General features: G+C 44.1%; 1 protein-coding gene and 2 long non-coding RNA genes across 30 annotated transcripts in view; 1 reads left to right on the forward strand and 2 right to left on the reverse strand.

The window, feature by feature from the left end:
- Window positions 1-17,154, reverse strand: part of SETDB1 (SET domain bifurcated histone lysine methyltransferase 1) — a 41,391-nt gene that overhangs the window by 17,929 nt on the left and 6,308 nt on the right. For 18 of the 28 annotated variants that reach the window (XR_013398382.1, XR_013398370.1, XR_013398376.1 and 15 more), the window contains exons 4-10: window positions 7,232-7,266; window positions 5,758-5,857; window positions 4,813-4,938; window positions 4,448-4,649; window positions 3,506-3,579; window positions 2,390-2,580; window positions 144-270 (exon numbers count right to left, since the gene is read on the reverse strand). Coding sequence is in view for 25 of the 28 variants with exons in the window: in XM_028829244.2 (XP_028685077.1) it covers window positions 144-270; window positions 2,390-2,580; window positions 3,506-3,579; window positions 4,448-4,649; window positions 4,813-4,938; window positions 5,758-5,857; window positions 7,232-7,266 (855 nt within the window). In the remaining 3 variants the exon portion in view is untranslated. Of the gene's footprint in view, window positions 1-143; window positions 271-2,182; window positions 2,581-3,505; window positions 3,580-4,447; window positions 4,650-4,812; window positions 4,939-5,757; window positions 5,858-7,231; window positions 7,267-17,154 lie in introns of those variants that run through there. The other 10 variants (XM_077947454.1, XM_077947435.1, XM_077947445.1 and 7 more) reach the window with 3 other exon arrangements.
- The window catches only part of LOC144331470 (uncharacterized), a 37,363-nt gene that overhangs the window by 15,398 nt on the left and 4,811 nt on the right, over window positions 1-17,154 (forward strand). The window lies entirely within an intron of this gene.
- Window positions 10,156-11,324, reverse strand: LOC144331479 (uncharacterized). Its single transcript, XR_013398547.1, has 2 exons — window positions 11,262-11,324; window positions 10,156-10,561 (listed from the first exon to the last, which is right to left on the reverse strand). It is a non-coding gene; the product is annotated as an uncharacterized LOC144331479 (long non-coding RNA).

Here is a 17,154-nt window from a genome sequence, read left to right on the forward strand (position 1 = left end):
CGATTGGAAACAACTCAGGGCACATATCCTGTTTCCAATGAGTAAGCAGTGTAACCGTGGTAAACAAAGGATAGCCATTCTATATAATCTCTTTTGCTGATTGGCCTGTTTCTTCCTTCCTCCAGGTATCTTTCAGGACATACCCATATTTGGACGTGTCCTGAGCTGTCCTTGCTTCTTCTCCAGTGCAGAGGCTGAGGATGTTTTCATGCTGAACATGGGCTCCAGCCGTGTAGAGCCTCGATAGATCCACTCACATCTTTTGTCATCCTGGGGAATTGAGAGGATAGAAGAATAAAGGGAAATAGCTTAAAGCCTAGAATCTATCCTGTCCTGTGTAGAGGATATATACCATGTGTTACCTCTCGGAAACCTCCCTGATGAGCCTTAAATTCCTTATCTAGGCTGAGCACAGTGGCTCATGCCTGTAGCTTGTAATCCCAGCACTTTGGGAGGCTGAGGCAGGCGGATCACCTGAGGTCAGGAGTTCAAGACCAGCCTGACCAACGTGGAGAAACCCTGTCTCTACTCAAAATACAAAATTAGCTGAGTGTGGTGGCACATGCCTGTAATCACAGCTACTTGGGAGGCTGAGGCAGAATTGCTTGAACCAGGGAGGTGGAGGCTGTGGTGAGCTCAGATTGGGCCATTGTACTCCAGCCTGGGGAACAAGAGTGAAACTCCATCGACCCACCCCCCAAAAAATTCTTTATCTACTTAATAAAGTACGTGCCAGGCTCCATGGTGGGTATCAGGTACACAACAATGAAAAATATATACTCCTTGTTTAAGGAATTAGAGGAGCAACAGGTATCTATACTGAGTATAAGAGGTGTGACAGCTGGGCACAATAGCTCACACCTATAATCCTGGTACGTTGGGAGGATGAGACAGACAGACTGCTTGAGCTCAGGAGTTCGAGACCAGTCTGGGCAACATGGCGAAACCCATCTCTACTAAAAATACAAAAATCAGCCAGGTGTGGTGGCATGCACTTGTAGTCACAGCTACTTGGGAGGCTGATGTGAGAGGACCACTTGAACCCTGGAGGTTGAGGCTGCAGTGAGCTGTGACTGCACCACTGCACTCCAGCCTGGGTGGCAGAGTGAGACTCTATCTCAAAATAAAACAAAACAAAACAAAACAAAAAACAGGCCAGGCCAGGTGTGATGGCTCATGCCTGTAATCCCAGCACTTTGGGAGGACGAGGCAGGTGGATCACTTGAGGTCAGGAGTTCGGGACCAGCCTGCCAACATGGTGAAACCCCGTCTCTACTAAAAATACAAAAAATTAGCCAATCCCAGCTACTCTAGAGGCTGAGGCAGGAGAATCACTTTAACCCAGGAGGCGGAAGGATGCAGTGAGCCGAGATCGTGCCACTGCACTCCAGCCTAGGCAACAAGAGTGAAACTCTATCTAAAAAACAAATAAAACAAAACAAAACAAAACAAAACAAAACACCAAACAAAAAGCATGATAAGGATCATAATGCCTTAGGAGTAACGGGCTGAGGTAAACCAAGAAGAAATGTAATTTCTAATTTCTTCTGGCTACTCTGGGCACACAGTCTATTGGGTAGCCCAGTTCTGCAAGGCAAGTAGCAGTATTAAAAAATGTTTTTAAGGGCCAGGCACGGTGGCTCATGCCTGTAATCCCAGCATTTTGGGAGGCTGAGGCAGGCAGATCACGAGGTCAGGAGATCGAGACCATCCTGGCTAACACAGTGAAACCTCGTCTCTACTGAAAACACAAAAAATTAGCCGGGCATGGTGGCAGGCGCCTGTAGTCCCAGCTACTCAGGAGGCTGAGGCAGGAGAATGGCATGAACCCGGTAGGCAGAGCTTGCAGTGAGCCGAGATCGTGCCACTGCACTCCAGCCTGGGCGAAAGAGCGAGACTCCGTCTCCAAAAAAAAAAAAAAAAAAAAGTTTTTAAAACTTTTAAAAATAAGAAATACGATTCTAAGAAGGGAGAGAGAAGGGAGAAAAGGATGAGTACAAAATATTTAAGAGTTAAAATGAACTTTGAAAGATAATCAGGACTCCTTGATACCTCTTCTTCGTCCCACTATCCTACTAAAACCTTAACCCTGGAAAAATGGAAATGGCTGCCTTCTCTGTACCTACACACAATGTGAATACTCCTAAAGAAAAAAATAAATAAATCAAAACCATGCAGATTAGTATCATAATTCCGGTAATTTATTTTCAACAATGACCCACAGAGGAACAACAAAAAGGGCAAAGTAAAATTTGACCAAAAACAGTGAGAACACATAGGAGGATAAGAAAGAGGAAGGCTATGGAATAGCTATAAAACCATCCTCATTACTGCTTCTTAAGTCCCCCCGACCAACCTCTGCCTCCAAAATTCTAGGGAAAAACAGTACCAGGAAGAGGATCCTGACTAGGCTGCCATCCACCTCCTCAACTCGGGACTTCCACCATGTGCCTTCCCACTCAGTCTTGATAAGCTGGCCACTCTTGAGCAGTACCATGGGGCGGTTGGGGTAGGCAGTTACATACTCCTCTATGAAGTCACGGCAGGAGATGTCTTCTATGTCCTCCCAAGTCTTTTTCACTGTTTCAAGGAAGAAGTAGAACTGAGAGGGCAGGTAGGACATGTCTTGATAGGGAAAAGGGTTGGCCAGGAGACATTTTATACTTTTTAAGTTGAAAAGGAAAGAAAAAGTAAAATCAGAACCTCGAGGGAAGCAAAGCCAAGACCACCTAAGTAATAAACCTAATGTGTACAAATTGCATACTTACAAATCAAGTAAATACTAAATAAGTCATGTACAATATAGGTGATTCACTTATTTTATACAAATGGATGCTTCTCCTTTGGAAAATTCAAGTGGAAATTCTTGCTCACTTGTTGATAAGTCTAATGGTAAATTTAAAAAGATCAGGTGGCACCATGAAATGAAAAAATTAGTCCTCCTTCTCATTCTCTATCAGGTTTTTAAGAGACTCAGAATATGTTTACTGTCATGTTATGTGTAAACAGAAGTGTTAGTTGATTCTTCTGCAGTTAAAAATGATTATTTCCGTAGAAGTCTGCTCCCAAGCCAGGGTAACAAATATAGAGGACACTATGATGTTCCATCTAACACAGCTTCTGTGGAAAGCATTATGCAGACTACACATTTATACAAATGTTAGGTGCAGCATGACACTAGGAAAGAAGTAACACCTTTTTCAACCTAACTCACTTAGAAATGAAACTGAAGCACATCTATAACATGAGCAGTCTACTCAAGGTCATTCATGATCTTCTAGTGACTCACTCTTTGGCTACAAAGACCCAGTCCTAGAGATGAACAATACAACTGTATCTCTTTTGGGCGCAAACTGTGCTTTGGGAGCAAAGGACATCAACCAAATTTATGCTCTTTGAGACTGAAGTACCAAAAACACCTAGGGCTTTTCAACTGGACGTCCTAAGAAGACATATCAGGTAGAGGAGGAAAAACTGAGCTAAGGAATAAGAGAGAAACACTCACGTGGCCGGCAAATGGGATACAGTTCAGACTGTGTGACATAGGAAGCATAGCCATCATCAAAGAAAATGAGAAACCTGTAAAAGAAGAGTGACAGTAGAAAGATCTGGGGGTTATGATATTTAACATGATCCGCAGAAATTATTTATCATAGCTTCTACTTCTCTGGATCACAACAGGATGCACTCCAGGGAAGACATTCCAGTCTACTACTTTCTTCCTGTTTTTCTTTCTTCCCAACTTGAGAGTTAAGAGTTCTCCCTTAATTTAACCAACGCCTCCCTACTTTTTCAAAAAACACATATACATTTAAGTATTTTTGAGACGGAGTCTCCTCCTTCTGTCGCCCAGGCTGGGGTGCAGTGGTGCAATCTTGGCTCATGGCAACCACTGCCTCCCAGGTTCATGCGATTCTCCTGCCTCAGCCTCCCAAGTAGCTGGGATTACAGCCATGCGCCACCACACCCAGCTAATTTTTGTATTTTTAGTAGAGACAGGGTTTCACCAGTTGGGCAAGCTGGTCTCGAACTCCTGACCTCAAGTGATTCACTTGCCTTGGCCTCCCAAAGGGCTAGGATTACAGGCATGAGACATTGGGCCCAGCCAAAAACATATATTCTTTTTCCTCTCAGATTCCTATGCTGCTAATAACCATTTAGTCTCCATCTCTTTCTTCTGTGTGAATCCCCTATTCCCCTGATCATTAATCCTCGTTATTCTCGTCCTAGTTTTCTCTTTGAGGAAAGAAAAGGAAAAAAACAAAAAAGAAGGAGAAAGAGGAAGAAAGAATCACCCACATGACTCCTGTGGTAAAGAAGGAGTAAGGGTTTCAGTCCACTAAGGACTAAGAAGACAAAAGCTAATTGTGAGATCTGGTCTATGGCATGAACAGGGCAGGTGCTGTGCTCCCAGCCTCTACCCCTTTACAGTCCTCTGTCCAGGTACCTGAGCTTGTTTTTGACGTTTGGTGTCTCAGCTACAATGCCAGCATAGAGCCAGACCTGATTCCCATCTTTGTATTTGGCGACCACCCGACTGCCCACAAACAGCTTGTCAGCAGGAGGGTGGTAATCATAGGCAATATGGTTCCCCGACAGTAGACTCTTTCCTTTGTTGTCAAATTTCACCTTGTATTTCTTCCCCGGCCCTGAGTAAAAGGGAAAGATAAATTTTTTTAAAAACTGCCAGTTTCTGTATAAATCCAGGCTGCTACGTGAGAGACAAATGGGAAGGTTATGGAGAAAAGAAACAATCAGCAGTGGAGGGTGCAGGTTGCCTTTCAGGAGTGGTTCCTCCAAGTCTGCACATACCAACTGTCTGGATGGCAATAAGGGTGCCTTTGTGCCATGTCTTAGTTCTTTTCTTGCCCAGAATTCGCATGCTGACTATCAGGTCACCATCTTTGCTTAGTTCTCCAGACATCTGACTCAAGGTTCCTATAGAAGAAGCAAAGTTATTCTAAAGAGTTATGACATAGATTGGGTAGAGAACAGGAAGGTAAAGAGGGTAGTATGGTAATTAGGGAAAGTGGGGTAATTTTTTTTTTTTTTGAGAAGGAGTCTCGCTCTGTCCCCAGGCGGGAGTGCAGTGGTGCGATCTTGGCTCATTGGAACCTCTGCCTCCCAGGTTCCAGCGATTCTCCTGCCTTAGCCTCCCGAGGAGCTGGGACTATAGGCACGCACCACCATGTCCAGCTAATTTCTGTATTTTTAGTAGAGATGGGGTTTCACCATGTTAGCCAGAATGGTCTCTATCTTTTGACCTCATGATCCGCCTGCCTTGGTCTCCCAAAGTGCTCGGATTACAGGCATGAGCCCACTGTGCCTGGCCCATCTGGAGAATTTTTAAACATTTTTTTTTTACAGATGGGGTTTCACTATGATGCCGAGGCTGGTCTTTAATGCTGGGCCTCAAGTGATCCTCCTGCCTCAGCCTCCCAAAGCTGCTGGAATTACAGATGTGAGCCACCACACCTGGCCTCAAACCTTTTTTTAACAAGAGTCTGAGTGATTCTCTTCTCCCTAATCTCCATCTGGAAGTAGTCATGAGGATGGAAACGGTCTAAATGTAGGACGCTAAAGAGGTATTGAGATAAAACCATCACAGACTGGAAAATCACCATCCATGTAATTGGGATTTCATAACTACTAAGGATAATGAGTCTGGCATGTCACAATTAGCAGACATGAGACTTAAGATGAAATCTCTGTAAGAATTCACCTCTCATCTGTACCCAGGTATTTCTTGACCCTAACCTTTATGCAGATCCTGGGAACTGCTCTTCTTGTTGACAGCATCCATGAACTTCTGAACATCTTGAGCTGACTTTCTTAAGGCAGCCATAGCTTCACGGAGCTACAGAAAAAGGGATGAGGAAAACAAGTTTTGAAATAGTAGCAAGGGTTACAAATAACTTCAGAATAAGAAACACCTTGTATTTCACAGAACAAAATGGAGTGAGTTGAATGAGTTATGTTTAGAAGCTTATGGTTACTTTATCGGGCAAAGCTGCCCTTTGTTTTTTTTTTTTTGAGATGGAGTTTAGCTCTTGTTGCTCAGGCTGGAGTGCAATGGCACAATCTTGGCTCACCGTAACCTCCACTTCCCGGGTTCAAGTGATTCTCCTGCCTCAGCCTCCCAAGTAGCTGGAATTACAGGTATGCGCCACCATGTCCAGCTAGTATTTTGTATTATTATTTTTTTTGAGATGGAGTCTGGCTCTGTTGCCCAACCTGGAGTGCAGTGGCACAGTCTCGGCTCACCGCAACCTCTGCCTTTTGGGTTCAAGTGACTCACCTGCCTCAACCTCCAAAGTAGCTGGGATTACAGGCACGTGCCACCATGCCCAACTAATTTTAGTGTTTTTAGTAGAGACAGGGTTTCACTATGTTAGCCAGGCTGGTCTCGAACTCCTGACCTCGTGTTCTACCTGCCTCAACCTCCCAAAGTCCTGGGATGACAGGTGTGAGCCACTGTGCCCGGCCTAATTTTGTATTTTAAGTAGAGACGGGGTTTCTCCATGGTTAGGCTGCTCTTGAACTGCCAACCTAAGGTGATCCACCTGCCTCGGCCTCCCAAAGTGCTGGGATTACAGGCGTGAGCCACCATGCCTGGCCTCTTTTTTTTTTTTTTTCCTGAGACAGAGTCTTGCTCTGTCACCCAGGCTGGAGTGCAGTGGTACGATCACAGCTTATTGCAACCTCTGCCTCCTGGGTTCCACTGATTCTCCTGTCTCAGCCTCCCGAGTAGCTGGGATTACAGGCATGCACCACCACACTCAGCTAATTTTTGTATTTTTTTAGTAGAGACAGGGTTTCGCCATGTTGGCCAGGCTGGTCTCAAACTCCTGACCTCAGGTGATCCGCCCACCTGGGTCTCCCAAAGTGCCGGGATTACAGGCGTGAGCCAACGCGCCCAGCCCAAAGCTGCCCTTGCTTAGAAACCCAGTTCAAAAATCAACGTTTCAATGTTAGGAAGCTTTTCTTGATTAATTTACCTAGCAAACACTGCTAAATCCTACTTTCATACAACACTCCTTTCTAGTGAAAACATTTCCTGCTAACCTCTTTTTGAATTCTTACAACACCAATTAGAGGACTGCAATGCAACGGGCTGATCACAGGGTGAATGATTAGATATTGACAGCTAAAGTGATTAAATGGTTAGGCCAGAAAATTCTCCTATTTTCATATTCTTCTCTCTCACCGTTCCCTTACCATCCTAACTTACCTTCTGGTCTTTTGGAGTTCGGCTCCCAGCATCACCTATGGACGAGAAGAATTCTAATGAGTGTAAGAGACTTACAGGAACTTCTGGGAAATTAAGAACTAACTTACTCAAAAGCATTATTATGGGAGCATTATTGATAATAACTGAAAATAATCTTTTTTTTTTTTTTTTTTGAGACAGAGTCTCGCTCTGTCCCCCAGGCTGGAGTGCAGTGGCCGGATCTCAGCTCACTGCAAGCTCCGCCTCCCGGGTTTACGCCATTCTCCTGCCTCAGCCTCCCGAGTAGCTGGGACTACAGGCGCCGCCACCTCGCCCGGCTAGTTTTTTTTTTGTATTTTTTAGTAGAGACGGGGTTTCACCGTGTTAGCCAGGATGGTCTCGATCTCCTGACCTCGTGATCCACCCGTCTCGGCCTCCCAAAGTGCTGGGATTACAGGCTTGAGGCACCACGCCCGGCCTGAAAATAATCTTGATACAGGTATACACACAAATATAAAGTACTCAAAAGGGTCTGGAAAGACACAAAGTAAATGGCCAGGTATGGTGGTTCACACCTGTAATCCCAGCTACTTGGAAGGTTTAGGTGGGAGGACCCCCTGAGGCCAGTTCAAGACTAGCCTGGGCAACATAACAAGAGCCTGCCTCTTAAAAAAAATTAGGCCAGGTGCGGTGACTCATGCCTGTAATCCCAGCACTTTGCAAGGCCAAGGTGGGCAGATCACCTGAGGTCAGAAGTTTGAGATCAGCCTGGTCAATGTGGTGAAACTCTGTTTCTACTAAAAATACAAAAATTAGACAGCATGGTGGCACATGCCTGTAATCTCAGCTCTTCGGGAAGCTGAGGCAGAATTATTGGAATCTGGGAGGCAGAGGCTGCAATGAGCCAAGACTGTGTCACTGCACTTCAGGCTGGTTGACAGAGCAAGACTCTGGTTCAAAAATAATAATAATAATAAATAAAAATGTATAGTTCAAGCTTGAGCAACATAGAAAAACCCTTTTCACCAAAAAAAAAAAAAAAAAGGCTGGGGGTGGTGGCTCACACCTGTACTCCCAGCACTTTGGGAGGCCAAGGTGGGCGGATCACCTAATGTCAGGAGTTCCAGACCAGCCTGGCCAACATGGTGAAACCAAACCCCTTCTCTATTAAAAACACAAAAATTAGCCGGGCGTGGTGGCAGGCACCTGTAATCCCAGATACGTGGCTACATGAGAGGCTGAGGCAGGAAAATCACCAGGAGGTGGAGGTTGCAGTGAGCCAAGACTGCATCCAGACCAGCCTGGCCAACATGGTAAAATCCCATCTCTACCAAAAACACAAAAATTAGCTGGGCATGGTGGCAAGTGCCTGTTATCCCAGCTACTCGGGAGGCTGAGGCACGAGAATCACTTGAACCGGGACCCGGGAGGCGGAGGTTGCAGTGAGCTGAGATCGCACCACTGCACTCCAGCCTGGGCTACAGAGCGAGACTCCATCCAAAAAAAAAAAAAAAAAAAAAACAGTGTAATTCAGTGGTTTTTGGTAATTAAACTATCATCACTGTTGAATTCTGGAGTGATGAAAAATGTCGTCACTCCAAAAATTTCCTCATACTACAGCAGTCATTTCCCATTCCTCCTTCCCCCAAACTCTAGCAATCACAAATTTACTTTCTGTCTCTGCGGATTTGCCTATTCTGAATATCTCATATAAAGAGAATCATGTAATATGTGGTCCCTCATACAAGGTTCATCTATGTTGTACCATGTATCAGTACTTCACTTTTTTATTTTTTATTTTTTTTTGAGACGGAATCTTGCTCTGTTGCCAGGTTGGAGTGCGGCAGTGCAATCTCAACTCTCTGCTATCTCCACCTCCTGAGTTCAAGTGATTCTTCTGGCTCAGCCGCCTGAGTAGCTCGGATTATAGGCGCATGCCACCACACCCAGCTAAATTTTGTATTTTCAGTAGAGACGGCCATATTGGCCAGGCTGGTCTCAAACTCCTGACTTCGTGATCCACCTACCTTGGTCTCCCAAAGTGCTAGGATTACAGACATGAGCCACCGTGCCCGGCCCCTTGTCTCCTTTTTATGGCTGAATAATATTTTCTTTTTTTTTTTTTTTTTTTTGAGACGGAGTCTCACTCTGTCACCCAGGCTAAAGTGCAGTGGCCGGATCTCAGCTCACTGCAAGCTCCGCCTCCCAGGTTTATGCCATTCTCCTGCCTCAGCCTCCCGAGTAGCTGAGACTACAGGCGCCCACCACCTCGCCTGGCCAGTTTTTTGTATTTTTTTTGTAGAGACGGGGTTTCACCGTGTTAACCAGGATAGTCTCGATCTCCTGACCTCGTGAGCCACCCGTCTCGGCCTCCCAAAGTGCTGGGATTACAGGCTTGAGCCACCGTGCCTGGCCCTGAATAATATTTTATAGCAGTCAATACATGGGTGCATGTGTATACCACATTTGGTTTATCCATTCATCAGCTGATGAACATTTGGGCTGTTTCTACTTCTGCCTATTATGAATAATGCTGATATGAATATTCATTTATTTATCAGTTTTTTTTTTTTTTTTTTTTTTTTTTTTGAGACGGAGTCTCACGCTGTTGCCCAGGCTGGAGTGCAGTGGCGCGATCTCGGCTCAGTGCAAGCTCCGCCTCCCGGGTTCACACCATTCTCCTGCCTCAGCCTCCTGAGTAGCTGGGACTACAGGCGCCCGCCACCGCGCCCGGCTAATTTTTTTGTATTTTTAGTAGAGACAGGGTTTCACTGTGGTCTCGATCTCCTGACCTTGTGATCCGCCCGCCTCGGCCTCCCAAAGTGCTGGGATTACAGGCTTGAGCCACCGCGCCCGGCCTATTTATCAGTTTTTACATCAACATATGTTCTAATTTCTCTTGGGCATATAGCCAGGAGTGGGTGGGTTATGGTAATTCTATATTTAACCTTTTGAGGAACCAAAAGACTATTTTCCAAAGTGGCTATAGCATTTTACATTTCCGTAAGCAATTTATGAGGTTTTCAATTGCTCCATATCCTTGTCAACATTTGTTATTGTCTTTTTAAAGAGACAGGTTCTCGTTACATTGCCCAGGCTGGCCTTGAACTCCTGGGTTTAAATGACCTACCTACCTCAACCTCCTGAGTAGCCAGGACCATAAGCAAAAGCCAGCACCTGACTCTAATCATTTTTTTTTTTTTTTTTTTTTTTTTGAGACGGAGTCTCGCTCTGTCGCCCAGGCTGGAGTGCAGTGGCCGGATCTCAGCTCACTGCAAGCTCCGCCTCCCGGGTTTACAACATTCTCCTGCCTCAGCCTCCCGAGTAGCTGGGACTACAGGCGCCCGCCACCTCGCCCGGCTAGTTTTTTGTATTTTTTAGTAGAGATGGGGTTTCACCGTGTTAGCCAGGATGGTCTCGATCTCCTGACCTCGTGATCCGCCCGTCTCGGCCTCCCAAAGTGCTGGGATTACAGGCTTGAGCCACCGCGCCCAGCCGACTCTAATCATTTTTAAGTGTACAATTCAGTGGTATTAAGTATATTTATATTGTTGTGCAACCATAACTACCATCCATTTCCAGAACTCTTTTCATCTTGCAAAACTGAAACTCTGCACCTATTAAACACTCCCCATTAGCCCCTCCCTCCAGCCTCTGGAGGCCACCATTGAATGCTAGATATCTCATCTAAGTGAAATCATTTGTCTTTTTGTGACTTATTTCACTTAGCATAATGTCAACATTACCCTATGTTTGTCTTTTTTTTTTTTTTTTTTAAGTGGCTGCATAATAATCCCTTCGGTGGTAATACTATATATATAATATATACACACACATACATATTATATATACATACATGTCATGTATATTTACACACACATATATAATATATATATATATATATTTTTTTTTTTTGAGATAGATTCTTACTCTGTCATCCAGGCTGGAGTGCAGTGGCCCAATCTCGGCTCACAGCAACCTCTGCCTCCCGGGTCCAAGCAATTCTCATGCCTCTGCCTCCCCAGTAGCTGGGATTACAGGCACCCACCACCATACCTGGCTAATTTTTGTATTTTTGGTAGAGATGGGATTTCGCCATACTGGCCAGGCTGGTTTCGAACTCCTGACCTCAGGTGATCCACCCGCCTTGGCCTCCCAAAGTGCTGAGATTACAGGCGTGAGCCACTGTGAGCAACCCACAAATTTTTTTTTAAAAATCAGGCAGGCACGGTGGCACATGCCTGTAGTCTCAGCTACTTGGGAGGCTGAAGTCGCAGTAAGCTATGATAGCACTACTGTGCTCCAGCCTGGGTTACAGAGTGAGATACTGTCTAAAAAATATATCAAATAAGGTTGAGGTTTCTATGTCCTAAGAACTAGTGACTCTCTTACAGTATATACACTAAAAAGACTCCTGCACATGTGCATTGGGAGACATGTACAAGATTATTTGCAGTAGTGTTATCTGTAATCTCAAAAAATGTAAATCAATGTCCACAATCAGGAAAATTGATAAACTGTGTTATATGCATACAATGGAATACCATGCTGCAGAAAGTAAATAAGCTAATCATCATGCATCAACACAATGTTGAAGAAGTCAAAGCCAAGGGAGACGTCAGAACTAAATGTAACTCTGAATGCATTCACCTCACTAGCTAAACTATTCCAAAAAATAAAAAACTCAATACATAGGAGCCAAGCTAAAAAATTAAAAGTTAAAATAAAAAAACTGAACAGAGGCCGGGCAGGGTGGCTCACGACTGTAATCCCAGCACTTTGGGAGGCCGAGGTGGGTGGATTACGAGGTCAGGAGATGGAGACCATCCTGGCTAACACGGTGAAACAGTCTCTACTAAAACATAGAAAAAATTAGCCAGGCGTGTTGGCGGGCACCTGTAGTCCCAGCTACTCAGGAGGCTGAGGCAGAAGAATGGTGTGAACCCAGGAGGTGGAGCTTGCAGCGAGCCGAGATCATGCCACTGCACTCCAGCTTGGGTGACAGAGCGAGACTCCGTCTCAAAAAATAAAAATACAAAAAATACAAAAAATACAAAAAATTAGCCGGGCGTAGTGGTGGGTGCCTGTAGTCCCAGCTACTCGGGAGGGTGAGGCAGAACAGTCTGAACCCAGGAGGTGGAGCTTGCAGTGAGCCAAGATCACGCCACTGCACTCCAGCCTAGGCGACAGCGAGACTCTGTCTCAAAAAAAAATTAAAAATAAAAAAACTGAACAGAGATGTCAGCAGGTGTATGCTGCAGGGAAGACAGACTTGGCAATTTCAGTCCCAGATTCAACTAAATTGAATCTATTTTCAATTTTAACTAATTGAAAAAGAAAAGAAAAACTAGGATATGGAACTCTCAGGAAAATAAATTAAAATTCAGAGTTGCTAGATTATCTAAAATAGTCAATATTCAACAAAAAGAGACGAGACATTCAAAGAAACATGGAAGTGTGACCTACACTCAAGACAAAAAACCCTGTCAATAAAACTGACTCTGAGTGATCCCAGATACTGGATTTACAAATATGTTCAAAGAACTATAGGAAATTAAGTTAAAAGGTTAAATGAAAATACACTAATACTTAACAAGAGAATCTCAAGAGAAACTGAAACTATAAAATAAGGAATCAAATGGAAATTCCAGAGTTGAAAATGCAAAAGCTGAAATGAAATACATATTAGAGGATCTAAGTGGCAGATTCAGAACAGGAGTCAACGAACTAGAATATATAGATACCTATATAGAGAAATTATCCAACCCAAAGCACAGAGAGAAAATTGAAGAAAAATGAACAAAGTTTCAGAGACTTGTGAAACAATGAAGGTCAGGTATTCCACCATATATGTAATGGAAATCCCAGAAACAGGGAGAGAGAGAAGGGAATAGAAAAAAAAATATGGAGAAATAATAGATAAAATATTCCAAATTTGGTAAAGACTTGAATCTACATATCCAAGAAGTTAAATGAACCTCAAGTAGGATTAAGAGAGAACTTGGACATCCTGGCTAATATGGTGAAACCCCGTCTCTACTAAAAATACAAAAAACTAGCCGGGCGAGGTGGTGGGCGCCTGTAGTCCCAGCTACTCGGGAGGCTGAGGCAGGAGAATGGCGTAAACCCGGGAGGCGGAGCTTGCAGTGAGCTGAGATCTGGCCACTGCACTCCAGCCTGGGCGACAAAGCGAGACTCCGTCTCAAAAAAAAAAAAAAAAAAAAAAAAAAAAAAAAAAAAAAAAAAAGAGAGAACTTGGATATATCCCAGTCAAACTAACATCAGAGGAAAAAAAGAAAATCTTAAAAGCAGCAAGACAAAACTGACTCATATACATGGTACAAAAATAATTTCATCTGATTTTCCATCAAAAATAACAGAGGCCAGAGGGCACAGGGATGGCATATTCAAAGTGCTGAAAGAAAACTCTGTCAATCAAGAATTCTATATCCCAGGTAGGGCTGGGCACAGTGGCTCACGCCTGTAATCCCAGTACTTTGGGAGGCCAAGGCGGGTGGATCACCTGAGGCCAGGAGTTTGAGACCAGCCTGAACAACATGATGAAACCCTGTCTCTACTAAAAATACAAAATTAGCCAGGTGTGGTGGTGCATGCCTGTAGTCCCAACTACTCAGGAGGTTGCAGGAGAATCATTTGAACCTGGGAGGCAGAGGTTGCAGTGAGCCGAGATCTCACCACCGCACTCCAGCCTGGGCAACAAGAGTAAAGCTCCGACTCAAAAAAAAAAAAAAAAATTCTATATCCCAGGTAAACAAAGACTGAGAAAATCCACTGTCAGCAGAACTGTACTGCAAGAAATATTAAAGGAAACCATCTGCCTGGAAAAACATGACATTGGATGATAGATCCACAGGAAGGAATGAAGAGCAACAGAAATGACAAACATCTGGGTAAATACATATTTTTCTTTTCTTCCCTTACCTTCTTTAAACATGAGACTGCTTAAAGCAGTAATTTTAACACTAAATTATTGGTTTTAAACGTGTAGCTATAATATATTTGACAACAGTATCACACAGAAAGAGAGTGAAAGTAGAAGTACGCTGGTGCCAAGTGGCTGTATTTTTACCAGAATTAAGTCAGTATTAATTTGTAATAGATTATGATTAGGTACAGACACAACCCCTCTTTTTTTTTTTTTTTTTGAGACGGAGTCTTGCTCTGTCACCCAGGCTGGAGTGCAGTGGCCGGATCTCAGCTCACTGCAAGCTCCGCCTCCCGGGTTTACGCCGTTCTCCTGCCTCAGCCTCCCGAGTAGCTGGGACTACAGGCGCCCGCCACCTCGCCCGGCTAGTTTTTTTGTATTTTTTAGTAGAGACGGGGTTTCACCGTGTTAGCCGGGATCGTCTCTCCATCTCCTGGCCTCGTGATCCGCCCGTCTCGGCCTCCCAAAGTGCTGGGATTACAGGCTTGAGCCACCGCGCCCGGCCACAACCCCTCTTAAGAAAGCTAAAAAAAAGAAAAACCAGGGGCCAGGTGTGGTGGCTCACTCCTGTAATCCCAGCACTTTGGGAAGCCGAAGCAGGTGGATCACCTGAGGTCAGGAGCTTGAGACCAATCTGACCAATATGGAGAAACCCTGTCTCTACTGAAAATACAAAATTAGCTGGGCATGGTGGTGCATGCCTGTAATCCCAGCTACTTGGGAGGCTGAGACAGGAGAACTGCTTGAACCCGGGAGGCGGAGGCTGCGGTGAGCCAAGATCCTGTCATTGCACTCCAGCCTAGGCAACAACAGTGAAAACTCCACCTCAAAAAAAAAAAAGAAAGAAAAAGAAAAATCAGAAGAATGACAGGGGTTTTCTGAAATCTTTGACTAAAAATAAGGCAATAAAGAAGAAACAGGGCTAGGCACGGTGGCTCACGCCTGTAATTCCAGCACTTTGGGAGGCTTAGGTAGACAGATCACCTGAGGTCAGATGTTTGAGACAAGACTGACCAACATAGAGAAACTCTGCCTCTACTAAAAATACAAAAATTAGCCAGGCGTGGTGGCCTGTGCCTGTGGTCCCAGCTACTCGGGAAGTTGAGGCAGGAGAATTGCTTGAACCCGGGAGGCAAAGGTTGCAGTGAGCACAAGTTGCAGTAAGATCATGCCACTGTACTCCAGCCCGGGCAATAGAGTGAGACTCTGTCTCAAAACAACACAACAACAACAACAACAAAAATAACGAAACAGGCCAGGCATGGTGGCTCAGGTCTATAATCCCAGCGCCTTGGGAGGCCAAGGCAGGAGGACTGCCTGAGCTCAGGAGTTCGAGACCAGCCTGGGTAACATAGTGAGACCTTATTTCTACTACAAAAAAAAAAGTTAGCTGGGCGTGGTGGCATGCACTTGTAGTTCCAGCTACTCAGGAGGCTGACGTGGGAGGATCACTTGAGCCCATGAGGTTGAGGCTGCAGTGAGCTATGACCATGCCATCACACTCCAGTCTGGGCAACAGAGTGAGAACTTGTCAATCAATCAATTCATTCATTCATTCAAAAAGACTAAAATTATACAAAGTTTATTCTCTGAACACAATAACATTAATTAAAAATTAACAACAGAAAGAAATAAAAAAAACCCCCAAATATTTAGAATCAAACAACCACAAGGAGAATTAAAAATGTCAAGTTGAAAGAAGCTGAAAACACAACATAAAAAAATGTATGATATCCTGAGAGTGACACTCCATGGAAAAAAATTTATGAGACGCAGCAAAGCAATGCTTATGGGAAAATAAATAGCTTTAGAGCTTATATTACAAAGGAAGAAAGGTCTAAAATCAATAATGCGAGCTTCCACTTTGAGAGGCTAGAAAAAGAAGAACAAATCAAACCCTGTAAATAAAAGGAAGAAAATAAATAAACATCACACTGGAACACATTTAGTGTGATATCCTGGATTAGATCATAGAACAGAAAAAGTCCAGAAGCTGAATAAAGCCTGGAGTTTATATAAAAAGTAATATACCAATGTTTGCTTTTGACATATATACTAGATGAAGGATATATAGGAACTCCATTATTTTCAATTTTTCTATAAATCTAAAATTATTCCAAAATAAAAGATTTTAAAAATCCACAAAGAAAAGTCCAGGCCAAAATGGCCTCAGTACTGAATTTATCAAACTCTTTAGAAAGAAATATCATTCCATACAAACTCAGAGGAGGGAACACTTCTCAACTCATTTATAAGGCCTAGATTACCCTGCTACCAAAATGGCCTCAGTACTGAATTTATTAAACTCAGGCCGGGTGTGGTGGCTCAAGCCTGTAATCCCAGCACTTTGGGAGGCTGAGACGGGCAGATCACGAGGTCAGGAGATCAAGACCATCCTGGCTAACACGGTGAAACCCTGTCTCTACTAAAAAAAATACAAAAAACTAGCCGGGCGAGGTGGCGGGCACCTGTAGTCCCAGCTACTCGGGAGGCTGAGGCAGGAGAATGGCGTAAACCCGGGAGGCGGAGCTTGCAGTGAGTTGAGATCCGGCCACTGCACTCCAGCCTGGGTGACAGAGCGAGACTCCGTCTAAAAAAAAAAAAAAAAAAAAGAAAGAAATATCATTCCATACAAACTCAGAGGAGGGAACACTTCTCAACTCATTTATAAGGCCTAGATTACCCTGCTACCAAAGCCAAACAAGGACACTACAACAGAACTATAAACCAACAGCCCTCATGAAATAGATGTAAAAAAATTTTTTCTTTTTTTTTTTAAATTAGAGAAGGGGTTTCACCATGTTGCCCAGGCTGGTCTTGAACTCCTGGGCTCAAGCAATCTGCCCAACTCAGCCTCCCAAGATTCTGGGATTACAGGTATGAGTCACAGCATCCGGCCAAGATCTTTTTTTTTTTTTTTTTTTTAAATCAGCAAATCCAATCCAGCAACATGTAAAAAGAATTATACCTCAAGACCAAGGCTGGTTTCCTCCAGGAA

Source organism: Macaca mulatta, chromosome 1 (genome assembly GCF_049350105.2).
Source record: "Macaca mulatta isolate MMU2019108-1 chromosome 1, T2T-MMU8v2.0, whole genome shotgun sequence".
In the NCBI taxonomy this organism is placed as follows: Eukaryota; Metazoa; Chordata; class Mammalia; order Primates; family Cercopithecidae; genus Macaca; species Macaca mulatta.